General features: G+C 39.4%; 1 protein-coding gene across 1 annotated transcript in view; it reads right to left on the reverse strand.

Annotated features, from left to right (window-relative positions):
- Positions 1 to 16,758, reverse strand: part of LOC306756201 (eukaryotic translation initiation factor 3 subunit H) — a 60,628-nt gene that overhangs the window by 15,364 nt on the left and 28,506 nt on the right. The window contains exons 3-5 of the mRNA XM_079240891.1: positions 14,108 to 14,275; positions 6,290 to 6,389; positions 1,930 to 2,079 (exon numbers count right to left, since the gene is read on the reverse strand). Coding sequence (XP_079097017.1) covers positions 1,930 to 2,079; positions 6,290 to 6,389; positions 14,108 to 14,275 — 418 coding nt within the window. The remainder of the gene's footprint in view (positions 1 to 1,929; positions 2,080 to 6,289; positions 6,390 to 14,107; positions 14,276 to 16,758) is intronic.

A 16,758-nucleotide genomic window follows, 5' to 3' on the forward strand; every position in this document is an offset into this window, starting at 1 on the left:
AAAAAAAATGGATTTTTTGCTTCACAATTTTAAAATCGTTGTTTTTGTTTAAAAAAAAAAAAAATCAATTTATTTATTTCAAATAAATAAAAATAATCCATTATAAAAAATTTTGTCATTTTTATTGATCTTTTTACTTGTCTTCTTGGGCATAATAGCAGCAGAATGATGATCTGGCTGAAATCAAGAAATATGACAAGAAAAAAAAAAAATTAATGGTTTTTTTTAATATATTTTCAATCGACAAAATTCAGTAATATCAAAGAATTGTGAGAATTGCAATTTAAATTGAATTGGCACCCAAAAACATCGGAATCGAATCGGGACAAAAGTATACTGTCACAGACCTATTAAATGTTATTATTATTTTTAAAAATTATTTTTTTAAAAATTTAAATGAAATTATCTCAAGCTGTCATGATTTGGTGTGTCCCCCCTGGGCTACACGATTATGCTGGTGGTTTTTTTTTTTCTTTTATCTGTTATCATTATCAATAATAAATCTCATCAAATTAAAAGAAACAAAGAATTTATCCTTTTTCTAAAGTACAGTCTGTGGAGCCAAAGTCTCATAACTCATGCCAGTGTACCACGGAAACTCACTGTCCTCTGCAACTAATAAAAACACATTAAAAAGTGCCCTGGTGTTGCACTAGGTGACACATTCCTTCATTAACTCAGACTGCACATGCAGTTTATGCTATCGAGCTTGTTGTTGTTTGTGTGACACTGCAGATGCACCCAGTCCGACCCCGTCCTTGTGGATACTGGCAGTTGCATATTAAATCATGTAAAAAAAAAAAAGATCTTCGGCTGACCCAGGTGCTGCGCATTCCTAATGGCCATTCCTGCAGCTAATGAAGAGCGGTGAAGAAAAATCACAAACTTTAAATTAAGTTAGTTTATCGGCTTTTAGACTGAACTTGCCTGTGGTAAGAAATGTGTAAAGGAATGCGTCTTCCAATGTAGTAAATATGGCTCTAAATTATCTTGACATGTTGTATTTTCTGCAACACAAACAACTTCCATCAAGTGACTGCTGGATTTGGTGTTTTGTGTGGTATCTGCGGTCGTAATTACAAGAGCTTTCTGGAGAAGAACAGCGCTGTAGCTGTGTAAGGTTGTTGTCGGGGTTGTTTGGGGTGTGCGGGGTAAGCATATGACAGAGTACATCAATAGGCTGCTTATTCTCTATTCTAATCTGGTGGCTTTTAGAACAGAGAAGACGACACAGATTAATGGCCAACAGATCCCTAATGCTGAATCAATTTTAATTTAGAAGTAGCTTTAAGTCATGTCTGTGAAAGCAGCCTGCAAGCTTAAACAGATTCCGTGATATACTTGTAAAGCTTGAAAGCCACTTTTAAGAAATTCCTGCATTTTTAGGAGCATGCATGCACTAAATGCACTAAAGCGTCCTGTAACTACGTCCGGATCAACCAGTTTAAGGTTTTTTTTTAGTAAATAACGTATGAATTTTCATCACCAACTGGTTTCTTTTCATTGAAAAATTCCGCCAAAGCTGATGAAACACTATTTGCAAAAAAATTTCAAAAGGATGTGATGTTAAATTTAAATTTCTTAAATATATGAGAAAATTTGTATCAAGTTTTCTTTTCTTTGCCTCTTTTTAAATTGTAAAAAAGGAAATTTTTTATTTAACTTTTTTTTTTTCAAATTTGTACTTGTATATTTATTTGTAAATTATATTTTTTATTTCTATTTTATTTTTCTTTACCTGGATATTTGTTAAGTGTGTACTGTATGTATATTGTGCTTTTGCATCATACAGTTTATTTACTCTTATTCTCAATCTCTTTCTCACAGGAGTTTACCAGTCTGGGATCCATTTATGTCTTGTTCTGATATGAATCCGGGATTAAAGACAAACAACAAAAAGGAGAGACTCTAACAAGGTTTCGGCCTTACCTGCTGGAGAGGTTGAGCAGTTCGTGCTTGTCAGCGACCGTGGACTTGTCTTCCAGCTCCCACATCAGCACACTGATGAGGTGGGAGTTTTTGATGACAATGGGCACCTCCTCGAACATATTCTCAAAACCAATGCCAGCCTTCTTCAGGCTAGAGAGATGTGGACAGTAGAGGGGAGACAGATGAAAAGTTGAATCGCATTTGTCAGACGTGTTATAGTAGGGTAACACTGTCTGTTCCAATTTCAGAGAGACGCTCTGTCACACTGGACTCCTCAGCCGAGGAAACTGAGGTTTGGTGCCAGTTGCTCAACCACAGCAGGGGGGACCAGTCGGTCCTCGAGGGACACTGTTCTGCAGGTTTTCAATGTTTTCATTCTTCAACACGCCTGACCTGAAATGAAATGGAGCTAACAGCCTATGAACTTCTGCACAGTGACTCATTAGTTTGAGTCAGGTGTGTTTGAGCAGGATTGTGGCACCTGGGGGCCGGAGCTGAACACCCCTGAACAACAACGTGTTAGAAAACGGCACCTTAGCAAATAAAAGCAAAACAAATGATGATGATAATTTCATGCTAGCAGTGATCGCCCGAATTTCCTCCCAAAAGCAAAGTCAGACACTGTCACCTGTGTGAATTTTTACATCTTTGCTGAGACACTGACTTATATTTTCTCCACCTCCTCCTCTTCCCTTCTCAGAGGATAAAAAGCTGTGCCTCTCTCTCTCTCTCTGTCTGACAGGGACCTGTTCACACAAAATGGAACATCTAACTTTGCTTAATGTCTCACATAAATCTAACAACATTGACTGACTGCCTTGGTCCAGCCTGTCACTACTGCACGGTGCATGAGCTACAGACTAATGTCTGTATGTATTAGGTTGGCTTGTTAGATACTTGTTTTGGGATCAATACGCTCACTGCATTATTACAGCATGTGCACTGTACCAGAAACAGAGATGTTTAAATAATGTTTTTCCTGTGTGATAAATTGGGATGTAGAGCATCATTTGATTCTGGTAAGCTATCTCAGATAAATGCTGGTTTGTATTCCATGTAGAGCCTTGCCACAGGCAAAACCTTAAGATGAGAGTCTGAGGCACAAAGTGGGCAGTGATGCCTCAGGCTCTGAGCAGAGAAGACAAAAATCGGTATGGATCCTATACTCCAGTCTATAGGGAAAATCTATAATAATATGAATACTGTTTAAGATTTTTGATGCAAATAATCAATCTGGAGAGCTTTATAGTTCTTCCTGCAAGCCACTCTCTTTTCCAAAGATATGAAACGGTGCCTATAGGGAGACAGAAGGACAGCACATTCTACCACAAGCAGGACAAATTACTCATCCAAACTGAACTCGGGCACACTTAATGCTATGCCCTCTCAAAGTTGGGCCCCACTGGACAAAGCCAAAGGTTGACTCTGCAGGCAGACTAATTTGATGCTTCAGATTGTGTGCTGAAGTGGAAGCTATTGACCACGTCCTGCATAGCCCGGTGGAGTTGGAGGACAGTTCAAAGGGATGTATCCATTCAGCACTCATCTATCCAGACCTTTCATTTCAAACTAGTGAACAACATACGCAAGCTTATACAACATCGAGTACAGCATCCAGACAGAGAACCGTGTTTTCTACAGATTGTAGTTGGTGGTGCATCTTTGATTAAAAAAAAACAAAAAAAACCCAAAGAGTAATGTTCAGATTTCTTGTCTATTCAGAAAATAATGAGTTATAAAACATGATTGCTTTAAAGTGTTGATATTGTCCTTTCCAGCCCTGAGCTGCCCTATTTCAATTATGGGCTTGTTTGGAACACTGATAGTGACAGATTGGAGCCATAATAAATCATAGGAACTAATGAAAAGCTGCAGAAATGAGCAGGATCCTGACTCTGGGCCAAACACAATGGGTCAATAACAGCTAGCTGGCGAGGGCGAGAGAGAGAGAGAGAGAGAGAGAGAGAGACAGACAGAGAGAGAGAGCGAGAGAGAGAGAGAGAGAGAGACACACACAAACACACAGGTGGGAGAAATATGGGGGGAACTGTAAATAAGAATGAAATACTGCTCTCAGATTGTCCATCCTCCCTGTAAATATACTTTTTGTAGGTGTATAAACGCATATCTGGGTGCTATGAACGGGTTTTAACTTTGTGTTTCAAGGATTTCTTCATGGAAGTGACCTGCTAGCGTTTGTCTGAGCATCTGGGCTTTGTCCTGGTGTGGATGTTTTTGTATGTATGAGTGGGTGCACCAGAACTGCCCTGAACTGCATGGAAAATAGTCCCCTCATTACGTTCATTTTTAGCTGCAATTTAAAAGCAATTACGATAAGCCTTGGGGTCAGAAAAAGCGTAAACATGGTACATTTGTTTGACGGGCAAGGGCAAGCTGATAAATCATCATCATCATCATCAGCATCCATCTCCAACTACCAGTTAATGTCTTCTCTGTGGATGGACGAGGGTGTGTTTGCATGCAGTAAATAAACAGAATTAGGACGAGAAAGCGCAAATGTACATTTTATGCCGCTAAGTAACAAGTGTCCATATAAGTAAACGTACAAGCTAATACAAACTAAAGATATATTTGATAGTATTGTCATTTTTAGAAGCAGTAAAAGTATCCTCAGTAGTTTTCATAGAGTTTTTTATATGTTCTGGAGGAGTGTCATGCAAATGCAAAGCCCAAAGCTTCTTCCTGTGCCCTCCAGGGGTCTGGACTAATGTTCTGTAGTTACATCAGATTTAAGTTGACTTCTCCTTTTGGCTGCAGTGCCACAAAAGGCAGGTGGAAACATAGCTTTCATAATATCAATATATCTAAGCTCACTGGAACTTATGTAGAAGATTTTATGCAGGAAAGATGGTAAATTAAGTGTAAATGTAAAAAGTACTCATGTTTAAAATTTGTGATCAAGCAAAGCAATTATTTTAGAAGACACATTAATAGTTTGTATTTATATGCAACTCAGTCTAATGAATAGTCAAAATGACTGGAAATGGTTTATATAAATGCCTGAGCTGGAGAGGTCGCTTTTGAAAAGAGTTGTGTAGCGACAGGAAACAACTTGACACAGAACTTCTTGCTTTTGTTGCATTTAGACAGAAAATTGTGCTCGTCATATTGCTGTTAGAGAATATTTTCTTTGCTTCAGGATTTATTTTCTCAGACTTGTGTTCCCTGAACAGAACAAGCTTTGCATTTGGAAGCTTTCAGCATGTGGGGCAACATTACTAGTAGAAATGACGTTTAAGTATCATCTGAGGCTCAACACTGCTTTGGTTTGCAGCTGGTTGGACAAAACTCACAACAATTTTCTTTTTCAAGTTTCATTTTGAGCAGTAATGCTCTAACAAATCATGCTTTGGCTGGATTTTTTTTTTGTTGTTGCACAAGATGCAGAGAATCGTACCAGATATTTAGCTGTAGCTAATGAAACTGGAAAGCAGGAACATTTTAGCCTTTTTAATTTCAGCTGTGTGAGTGACTTTATGCCAGACACTTCTTTCTGTCCCAAGTTTAGCATAGCACAAGGAACAAATGAGACTGTATTATGAAAAAGAAAAAACTCTATCAACCTCCTTTCATCTCAGACAAGCAGTGGCCAGCATTCGTTTACTGTTAGCTGGCATGTATTGAGAGATTTTGACACAACTGACCTCAAACTTGATATTATTCTATGAGTGCAAGTTTTATGAAAAAGTATGTACACACTGACATGTGGAAAATACATGGGCGGGTTATGAAGAACCTTGAGAACACACACACTAAATGTTAAGTGTGCCAGTGTGACAAAGGAAAATATTCATACTTCACAGCTTCTTAGTCACTCATAGGGCAAATCTGGACACTATAGAACCCTGAATTAATTCCAGGCTATGGTGAGTGTAGAGATTTTCCACCAGGCTCCATCTCTGGAAGATTAGCGGTAAAATTTGTGATAACATGGCAGCAAATCTTGCAAGTCATTTACTGGCAGTGTGTGGGTAAATGCTAGCAAGCGCTACAACTTCACTCTCTGTTCTGATGCCCTGTTTGCTGATTTCCACTCATCACTCGCTGCTGTGGGTGCGTTCAGGTGGATGCAGTAATGATACAAACAAACAAAAATATGCTGAAAGTTTATGCACAAGTATTTTTGTATCATGTCCTGCATCATGCCCTCTCGACAACCTCCCCTCCTCCACATTTCCAGCTGTAATGGCGTACTTCCATCAGCAATTTTCCCAATGTGAGCACAGGTGGAAACAGCAACAGTGGAAAAATTCCTGATCAAAAATGACAGTCTCTTAAGAATCCCCAGTGTTCATTGTGGCAATGCCTTTAGTGTGTGTTCTACTATGAAAATACTCACCCTTCAGGAGTGAAATCTTTCTCTTTGCAGATCTCCATGAGCTTTGGCGTGAGCCTGTAGGCTTTCAGAGACAGGGAGCCCTGAGCCGTCTTTATGGGGTCTAAAATCAGAGAAAGATTACAGTAAAAAATGCTGAAATGAAGAGAAATATTGACCTAATTGTAAAATTATTAAATACAAAAAAGTTTAATCAGATTTCTTGTTTATGTTGACCATTATAGCCATGCTCCCTTCAGGTGATTTCCAAGGTCTGTCTATTTTCTTCATCCATTATGTGTTGACCACTATTATTGTCTAAGTGAAGGGGAGATTGCTAATATAATTCTGAAAAATTTATGGTGTGTACATATTCATATTTTGTAACTAAATCATCACAAGGATATACTCAGATTAAGCATATCTGCATTGGATTAAACAGGTGGTCATGAAAAGCTTTCACATGTTGAAATAAAGTCTGTTATGATTAAATAAACTGATCACATTTCAAAGCACTTAATTGCAATGTTTTCTGGTTTGCTTCTCTGCATTTTCCAACTGTAGACCAGGTATAACATTTGAGCTTAATGTGCTTCAATCTCACATGAAGACCCATTTTTGCTTGACCCAGAAGACATATGCAGACTGGTGGACACTTTAGTCAGTCTCCTGCGTTGTTTACACGTGTGTCTGGCAGGCTTGTGTATCTATAGACTGATGCAGCAAATGGTGCATTACCACTAGAAGCCACAGGGGCAGTATTGAGCAGTATAGCTAGCATGCAACCAGAGAATCGAACCAACCAGAGACAAAGTAATGGAACAGAAATAATATGGCGATGACGGGGGTAACAACTGCAGAGATGGCAGGGGCTTATGAAGAAAGGCTGTGTGTGTGTGTTGATGGTTGCAAACAATTTTTAACAGTGCATGACTGCCCTCAACTGGTGTCTGAAACTGATGTAATAGCACAAAAGTGAATTCTGAAGTCACCACTAGTGCAGGGGTGGGGAACCTTGGCCCTCGTCAAGAAAGTTTTCGACATCTCCCTGTTCCAACAGACCAGATTCAGGTGAATGAATCACTGTGCAGATCTTGATAAGCTGCTGGATCCATTTGATTTGAATCAGGTGTGCTGGACCAGGGATACATGGAAAACCTGTGGGACTCTGGCCCTCGAGGACCAGTGTTCCCTATCCTTGTACTTGTGGATAAATAGACTTTCAAACTAAGGCAACGTAAAAGACTCATGGAAGTATGACATATGACAAAGCTTGACATGATTGTGCCCATTTTGTAAGAAAGAAAGCATAAATGGACCTTTAGTGTTTCTGCCCTTTCACTAAGTACAGAAGTCTCCAGTCCTAATAATTCCTGCTATCTGTCCTCACAACTGTATTGAATCTGGTTAATTGGCATTCAGTCCTACTGCTCCTTGTGTTTGGAATCAGATGCTAAATTAGCTGAATGCTAATGCTATGAATTTATTTCAAATGCCTTGGAGGTAGACGCAGATGTTTGTACAGATTCAGCCTGTCAATGTTTAATCTATGATATATTTCATGCCTGATCACATTACAATTATGTAATTAATCATTTCTTTACATATAAACTGTTTTGTGCTGCAACTCTGTGCAATGTGCAGATGCCTGCCTTGACTGGAAGAGCTTGTAAAATATTCATCTCAATGAACATTTTTCTGTTTACATAAAGTACCGGCTGAGAAAAAGGTTTTGTTCACAGTGGCAAAATAAGGTAATGAGCTGTTTTAATCAAAGCATTTTATTAAACTTTCAATATTTTCTTCCGTCAATTAGCAATCTTCAAAAACATCTATTCAACTATGAGAAGAAAGAAGGGTAAAAAAAAAGCAGAAAAGTCTTCAAGGAAATCTGCTCATCAGGCTGAGCGTTGTGGGATAAATTACTGTCACCAGATGATTGCTACCAAAAACCACAGAGACTCATATGTTTGACAGTAATCACTTCCCGTGTCCACTCTGCAAGTCAGGCTAGTTACTTTATTATGGGTGACAGCGCTCCACTTACAAAACCTCACTGTAAAAATACTGCAGTGTGGTAAAGATGTGTATTTGGAAGCTTAAATAAGAAAGAAATACAAATATAGCAATAGTTAAATTAGCTTCTTAAATGTCCAAATAAAATGTTTATACATTTTTATGCTTTTCATAGACGGCACATTGTTCAGCTGTGGCTGCTGTTAGAGCGATTTATAAAAAAATTCATTAGTTGATAAATAAATTGATGATAAAAAAAAACAAAAAACACTAATTATGTACGGAATTCATCTTTATCAGTTTTTAAGCTGCATTTTAGCTGCATTTTTGCATAAATATCACTACTGAATTCAAGTTTCTGCTGTATTTTACCGCAAATTCAGACATGTAAACTAGCTTAAAATTGGACTTTCTATCCACATCCCCATTATCAGTCAAGATGCAACAAACAAGTTATTATTCTAGCATGTAAAATGTAGGGACAACTAGTGGCTCAAATTTCAGACTGCAACTAATTACAACTAACTTAGACCATACATGGCAACAACAGCAGCCTAAAAGCCCAATGATGCTCCACTAAGAATTTAGTCTGTCTTCTGCGACTGTCGTGTGTAATTTGGTCCATTTTTGGGCCCTTAGAGATACAATCCCTGACAGAGGAAATATAGAAGTATATTTCCTCTAGAAGCCATGAGAGCAGTATTGAGCAGTATAGCTGACGTGTGACCTGCATAAGGGGGGGGAAATAGAGCAGCAGCAATGTATTTAATGATTACCACCAACAAATGTGCTGCCTCATTTTTATGTTTCTTTCTGAGATTTAACATTATTATGCTCTCCTACAACATTGCTATGTATGGTTTTGTCTGGAAGTCAAAGGATAACTCTGAACTCCTCCTCATCCTCTGGTGTATGTATTGTCTCACAGCCATGCTAATATAAGGCACACATGGTCGTTTGAGACTGGAGATGATGCAATTTGCATATGTAAGTAGAGTAAGCATAAAGGGCCTTAAAATAAAGGTCTGTGTAGACCTACGGTGGCCTAATTTTAACAAGTCTGTGCAGAGAAAAGATTCCATAAAATCTGTAGATCAGATAGTGTTGATGTATTTTAAAAGATGAAAAAAGGGTTGTATCATCTACATCAGATCTGATAAACAACTTCTAAATCTAAACTCTACCCTGCAGAGTGAAAGTAGACATGTTGACTAACTGAACAGCCTAACAGCAAACAAACTAGTTTATCTGAAATTTTGATGTCACTTTTTCCCCCCTCTTAACAGCCAGCTTTGACAGAGTCTGTAGATTAGCTGCTCCCAGACAAGACTGACAGTTTACAGTCAGACGCTGTTCACCTCCACCGAGCGGAGAAGGTCAGTATGGAGATAGCTCTGCTAAATCCAAAGGAGGCGTGCTGACTGAATTAAATTCTGAATGACTCAGATTGAACTCTTAAGAGCCGCATGAATTTGGACACAAAGCCTTGATATTTTCCTGCTAATGAAGGATAGTCTCTATTGAGTGATGCACACATTGTTTCATGCAGTAGCCCTTCTGGTCAATACGCAATATGCATCTATGGAAAACGGATAAAGAGGCTTGCTTAAATGCCAAGTGTGGAAAGTAAAATTCAGAATGGTCTATCGCTAATACAAAAGTAGAGGATAAATTATTGCAGGGAGCAATATATAATTCACCCAAGATATTCTGTGGCTCCTTTAGGGATTCTGCTAAAAATAACAGAAATAAATTAACAAGTATTTTTTATTCTCGAGAAGTACCCACAGATGTGCTTTGCACTGTTTTACCTCAGGTAATCAAACAAAATATCCAAATCTGCTTGGCATTTAACAACAGGTAAACAGTCTTATGTAAAAACTACCTTCTTGTGAGGTTTTGAGCCTAACTTTATTGACGTGACCCTGATTTTGAAAGTTCCAGCTTCAGCTATGTGTGTGTTAAACAAAGGGTACATTTACATCAGCCTTTTTATTGTGAATTCTAGTCAGTTTGCTTGGAAAGTCTACTTTGTTTAGAAAAATGTGAATGTACTAAACGAATTCTGATTTGGATCAAAGAAGCGGACCCAGTCCACCTACAAATGCAGGTCTCTTTCCATTCCAATGGGACCAAATACAGGAAGGGGACTACAAAGTCACAGAAAGAGTCACTTCCTGCATTTGCTGTAGTATGGCATTCTGGGTGGGGACCATGTTAAGGGTCCTTTGCCTCGTCTGTTGTTCAAATTGTGCCCATTGTTGGAGAGGGTCCAACTCCACCCCCTTAACATTTTGATTGAATTTACCCTAACCCTAACCACGCCCATTTGGAATTACACCCAACTGATGTCCAATCCTGCCCAGTATCTAGCCCTGCCCCATTCTCCAGGCTACAGCTGGAGGTTATTGAATTGTTGCAGTGTATTTCTGCGGTATAAGACAAAATAATAAAACAGCAATAGTTTTGTTCACCATGTTTACGTGTTCACGTGGAGGAAATGAAGTTTCTTTTTCACTCAGGTCTTGTCCTCTTTTACTAAACATGAGTGCAGCGCCACCTTTGGTGGGAATGGGGACCAGTTACCAACCAGACCGAGTCTAGCGGACTATCCTGATGTGAATGCACCCTAACATGCTTCTTAAACTAGTCACCTCAGGTATGAAAACTGCCACTGTGGCAAAAACATTTAACCGACTGGTTTAGCAACCCATTGTAAGCCTAAGCTGTCATTGGACATAAGCCGTTCACCAACCAGTTGCCCAAGTGATTGATTCTTTCGCCGGCATAAATGACCGGTGAGCTAATGACAAAGAGAAAAAAAAAAAAAAATCAATTTTTTTCCCCTTCCACCTCAACTTTAAGCAGAGATAATGTAAATTCCTTTGGGGTGCTTTGATCCGTTAAGTGCTGCATTATTGATTGACATTAACAGGAGACCTGGTTTAGAATAAGAAAGGGCTCTTTGCCCGTTTGTCTGACTGGCCAGCTGGCTGGTAGGACTGCACAAGAAGGCTGTTTAGTTTGTAAGATTGGAAAACAGGAGGAACCTGCATGAATCTGTAAGCCTCATCTTCTGAAATGGTGGTAAAACTCAAATCCTTACTTTCTGTTAAAATAGTATTTTTCTTGTTGTCTTTCTCCTTTAAGTAACTGTATAAAAAAACGCTTCTTTAAAGGGGTGCTATTATGGTTTTTGGAGTTTTCTGAGCTTTCTACAGTGTTACAGTGTTGAATCCTCATCAGACATGTGAACGACACTGTTTTTTATCACCTAAACGCATGTTTGAGTTTGAGTTTGAGTTCCAGCTCAGTTCCAGCTTGAGTTCGGTTTCCATGGCAACGAAAAACGCGTCGTTTTAGAGAGTTTTTTCTACTTCGAAATCCTTGTGACGTCCCGGGGGATAAGGTTCGTTGATTGGTTACCTTCTACTGGTTAACAAGGGCATGTACAAATACATCAGGCGGGTGGAAAACGTGGGATAAAGTTATTTCCAACGATGGCTGGTGAGTTTACCAAAGAGACATCCTGCTGCATTCGTTGCTGTGGGTTTCTGTTTTCCACTACGTTTTCAGGGTCTGATTCAGGTTCCAACATGTAGGGCTGTATGCTATGTGTTGACATTGTATTTTTTTTTTTTTTTTTAGTTCATATGAGTCTAATCCTTCTGTTTATGAGATGTTACAATGACGGCGAAAGCAGGTGCGGTGCGCGCTCCAGATGTAGCGCGGTGGCGGGAGGCGGGGCTTAATGCAGAAGAGTCTCAATCCACTTGTTTTGCCCACAGGCTGATCTGACAGCCTACGGAGAGGATCGGTCTGAAGTAAATAAAGCGATTTGTAACAATAACTCGATCAATCCCAGCCCTTCTGGTCTCAGAAATAAAAATAAATTAGCCTGAGATGCACATAATAGTTCCACTTTAACGAAAGATTTGAGTTTTTCTGTAATCCTGGCTCAACTCTTCTGTTTTCTGATCATAACTTGAAACAGTAAAACTAAGTACATTATAATGTGTTGAACAAGGGTGGACAACACAGATTGATATAATCTGATAATTTGACAGTGTCAGAAATTAATTACATGTCTTTAGCTTGTAAAGTCTGATGTAAAAGTCATATTAGATGATAAAAAAATTTGTATTAACGGTAATCAGTGTTCTAACAGAAACTGATTACTTCTTCTGTAGACTTAATTAAGCATCAATCCATCTAATGTATTAAAATACTGCCTCATACTAGGTGTGGTGCTTAATTATTATAGATTTTCAACACAGATTAGTTCAAACAAACATTGTTTGGTATTGCTTTGGGATTTTTCTGTCATGTTGACTGACTTGCAAGTCTGCATCGTGTCCGCCTTGTATCATCTTAGGGGCCAATTATCATCCACCTAGCCCTGTTTGTGGCCTTGCATCTTTTTCTTCTGTTCACTGCTGGTCTTAACTTGGGATTCCACCATGCAAGATTCTGCTAAATCGCAACATCAACATGTCTTCGTACCATGCTGGGAGTGTTTCTGTGTTTTTCTATACCCCACTGTGTAAGTCGCTTTCTGGCAGGAAAAGTCATGTGTGTGTATTCATGTTGTCAACTTTTGTAACAATGTGGGACAGATCAGATGTGGACATGTGGCTGGGTGTTTTGGGAGTAGGTGGTAGAGGTTTTTTTTTTTTTATTTCACAAAGTATCTTCATTCGTTATCTGATCAGTTGACTCTTCATTAGAAAGCATCATTAAGTGTCATCATTAAGATTTATAGTCTATACAGGGTGTAGGCTGGTATCTCCATTCCTTTTTACATGTCTCCACTCCTGTACAGCTCTTTCTGCTCTGTTCAAATCAGGCCTTTTTGTTTTTAGGCTGTTTTCAGAGGAGCTTTGAGAAGCTTCTAGGACGTAAATTACTGTAGCAAATAACAGCTCTACAAGCTCAACTGGCTGAAGCTCTATAGGTGACGTAGACAAACAAAATCACCAGTTTTTTTCAACTGAGCCGTTTTTCTGTAGGTGACCATCATCTAAATTAGCAGAATATATTATAAGACTGCAGATCTGCAGCAGAAAAAAACTTTTCTAAAAATAGCCATCAAGCTCTTCATTATATCTGAAATGCAGATTTATCTCCAAATAAAAAATCCTGGTTTATGCTTTGTCTTTCCACATCTGTCACACCGATTCCCCGCATGAGGGAAAAAACAGGAAGAGAATCTTAAGATCTCTTAATGACAGCCCTGTTCTTGTACAGCTACTGATAAAAGGAGACCGATTTTGACTTGAGGTTGTTTAATCATGCCTAACGCCCGACAACGAACTCTAAATGACTGCAATCAACTCTCTTGTGGAAGCACTATTTTAGTTCCAGGCAGAAAACAGGGAATTATGACCTTGTACACTGGATTTGTCATTTTGGGCCTGATGTTACTTATTTTTTGTTTGTTTGTTTTCAAACATTATTTCATCATGATTCCCTGTTACCAACGTTGGATGCGGTGTAAATTTAAACTTCAAGAAAAGCCTTTGATCTGCATGGAGTCTTTCATAAGTCACCATCTGAGAGTGGATTGATGGTTGTGTGATAAGTTAATAAACAATACAGCGAGGCGTTTTCTCTAAATTACTAGTCTTCTTTATCCTATTCAACAAAATGTTTTCTTGTAGTGGAACCTATACATTGAACTGAACTGGTACATCTGACATTTGCACTTTGGTTTACTTTGGCTTGGTGTTCTAAAACTAGATCTTTGTGTTGTATTACTATTAGATGTTGCTATTACATTACAGGCTGTACATGACCAACATCATTTTATATGTGGGAAATACTCACCGTAGATGAGAACAACTGACTCTTCAATGGCGTGTTGGTAGCTGAACTGAGAGTCTAGCAGAGCTCGGCTGACAAAGGAGCCATAGTAGGTGGACTGGTACCAGCCCACATGCAGATGGTCAATGTTGACGTGACGCAGGGAACGCATCATCTCCATCTGGTACTGGACTAGAGGCAAAGAGAGGAGAAGAAACTGAGAGTAAGCCTCGGGAAACTCAGAGAAATTACACAAAGAAAAGAAAAAAACAAATATTCCAAATTAACTTCACTGAAATCAGCAGTCTGAATATCTGGTGGCCATCTGGAACTGGACATGCTGCATGAACAGAAGGAAACGATGCAAATAACAAAAATATGGTGCAAGTAACACGAGGAACAAGGATGTGAAGGACACATGTACTGAAACCGGAGAAAACAAAAGGCTTCATCTTCTGTTATCATGTAGCTGTAGTGAAGATTTCCAAGAGCATCAGCTGGGATCACCAGTCTGCCTTTGATTTTTTTTTTTTTTTTGGATGTCATAAAGGTATCCTGGTAGAGGGATGACAGCTGGAGAGATACACAGGCAGGCTTCAGCTCCTGGATAGATGGCTAGGTACATTATAGGAAGAGCCATTTCATTATGGCAGACATCTCCTTAGGATGCACAGCTAGAATTACATACACCCGGTCTCATCAGCAGTAAGTAACAACCAAAGCAAGCGAGCAAAACAGAATCTCTATGCAGGGTATCTGGAGAAGGTTGATAAATCAGGTTGAGATTGGGCAGCTGGGGCCCCCTAGACCCTGCCTGCAGAGCACATTCTTCTCCTGCTGAGGCTGTTAACAAGAACAAAGTGGAGAGGCGAAGACGACGGAGGGTGGGAAGCGAAGGGTGGAAAAAAGAATTCAAAGGGAGCAAAGATGGAGAGATGTAGGACACTGGGAGGAGAGGTGGAAAGTGTTAAAGAGGGGAAATGGAAGATAAATAAGAGGGGACACATGAGAACGAGAAGACAAACACACATTGCAGAGTAAAGTCTCATTACAATAGTGACATTTCTCTTTTGGCCTTTTCGTTTTAAATGCCTGAATTGAACCCTGCATTGTATTTGCTCGCCTTCAGGCGACCAATCATGCAGCGTTTATGTCACACCTTCAGAATGACACAGAGCTGAGATTTATGCAGACATATGTGAAGTAAATCCATACATTTGTGGTTTCTTTGCATTAGCATAAACCATATTGAAGCAAACCTTGCAGAAAGACGCCCGTTTCGAGCAACACGAGACACAGAAACTAAAAGCCAATGGTGTGATTCCAACCAACTGTTTTCCTCCTGCCGAAGCCCAGCGCTGAGGAGCCTCTTTCCCATCCTGACAATAATGCCGCTTTGAAATTCAACAGCAGCAGGCATGAACGGCTAGGTTTGGACAGCCAAGCACGCAGGTCCTATTCATGGCCTGTCCTGCTGGGATGGGCTGGATGAAACAAACAATCTATCCTTTTAATCTAACCTTTTATTTAGTGATTGACATGGGCTGAGAGACAAAAAAACAAGCAGAGTAAATAGATGGGGGAATACAAGAGGGAGGAGGATGAGAAAGAGGGGAAGGAAGTGGAGAATGTATGGTTTATAAGGAGAGAGAGAGAGAGAGAGGAATTGTAATACTGGAACAAAACGCAGGAGGTGGTGTGTCAGGTGGCACAGGCCCTCTGTGTCTATTTCGGAGTAGTGGCTGTGGTGCGGAAAGAAAACCCACATGAGATATGTATATATAGTACACTTCATTGAGGAAAATAGCTGCCAGGGGAGCAGGTGGGAGAAGGCAGCAGTTCTGAATCTGAAGTTGTTGAGATTTAAAGCATAAAGCAGGAGAGGCAGGTGACAGAACAAGACAGGGATGAGGACGAGACCCGGTAGCGGTGACAAAATGAGTGCGTGTCTGTTGGATGGCGCTGACCACGAGCTAACAGCAGTCTAAAAGACAAAGAGGGGGAAATGCCATCTGCCGCCTAACTGCTCCATTTGTCTCTGTACTTTCTCTTCTCTCAGTATGAGTCCTTACCTCTCAGGCATCAGTGGTGCATATACTGGGTCCAACCGCCCATCATTAGCTGGGAAATTGTGCACAAACAAAGGCTGAAGGACTGACAACAGCAGCGGGAAAACAGCAAAGTGGCTCTGCTCTTTTATCTAGTCAGTGACTGTTTTGTAACCTTAATATGTGTACAACAGTTTGGTGGATGTCTGGAAAGTTATAATGAAACTTTATAAAATTACGACTTTGCTATTCCAATAATTTTCCATCAAACAAAGTTTTATATCTTACAGAAAGCTTCAATATCTTGTTTTTTTATGTAAATATACTTGTGCTCTCACAGCACTCTTATTTTTATTTGTGTGAGCTCAGTTAGTTTCTTTCTGGTGTTTTTGGTAATCAGCTGGGTTGAAACACAAAAGTTTTAAATATAAAAGTGAATGTGTTGTGATCTAAAATTACACTATTCTGGCATATCTGGATGTAGTTTATGGTGACGAGGAGGCATCATTATTCATGCTTAAATTTAAAACCAGTGGAAAAGAGTAAAAGCAATTTCAAGATTATCCTGACTCATTTTTTCAAAGTGATGAGCCTTTGTATTATCATTGAGACATACATCTTTAAAAA

This window comes from Telmatherina bonti (genome assembly GCF_933228915.1).
Source record: "Telmatherina bonti genome assembly, chromosome: 5".
Classification (NCBI taxonomy): domain Eukaryota; kingdom Metazoa; phylum Chordata; class Actinopteri; order Atheriniformes; family Telmatherinidae; genus Telmatherina; species Telmatherina bonti.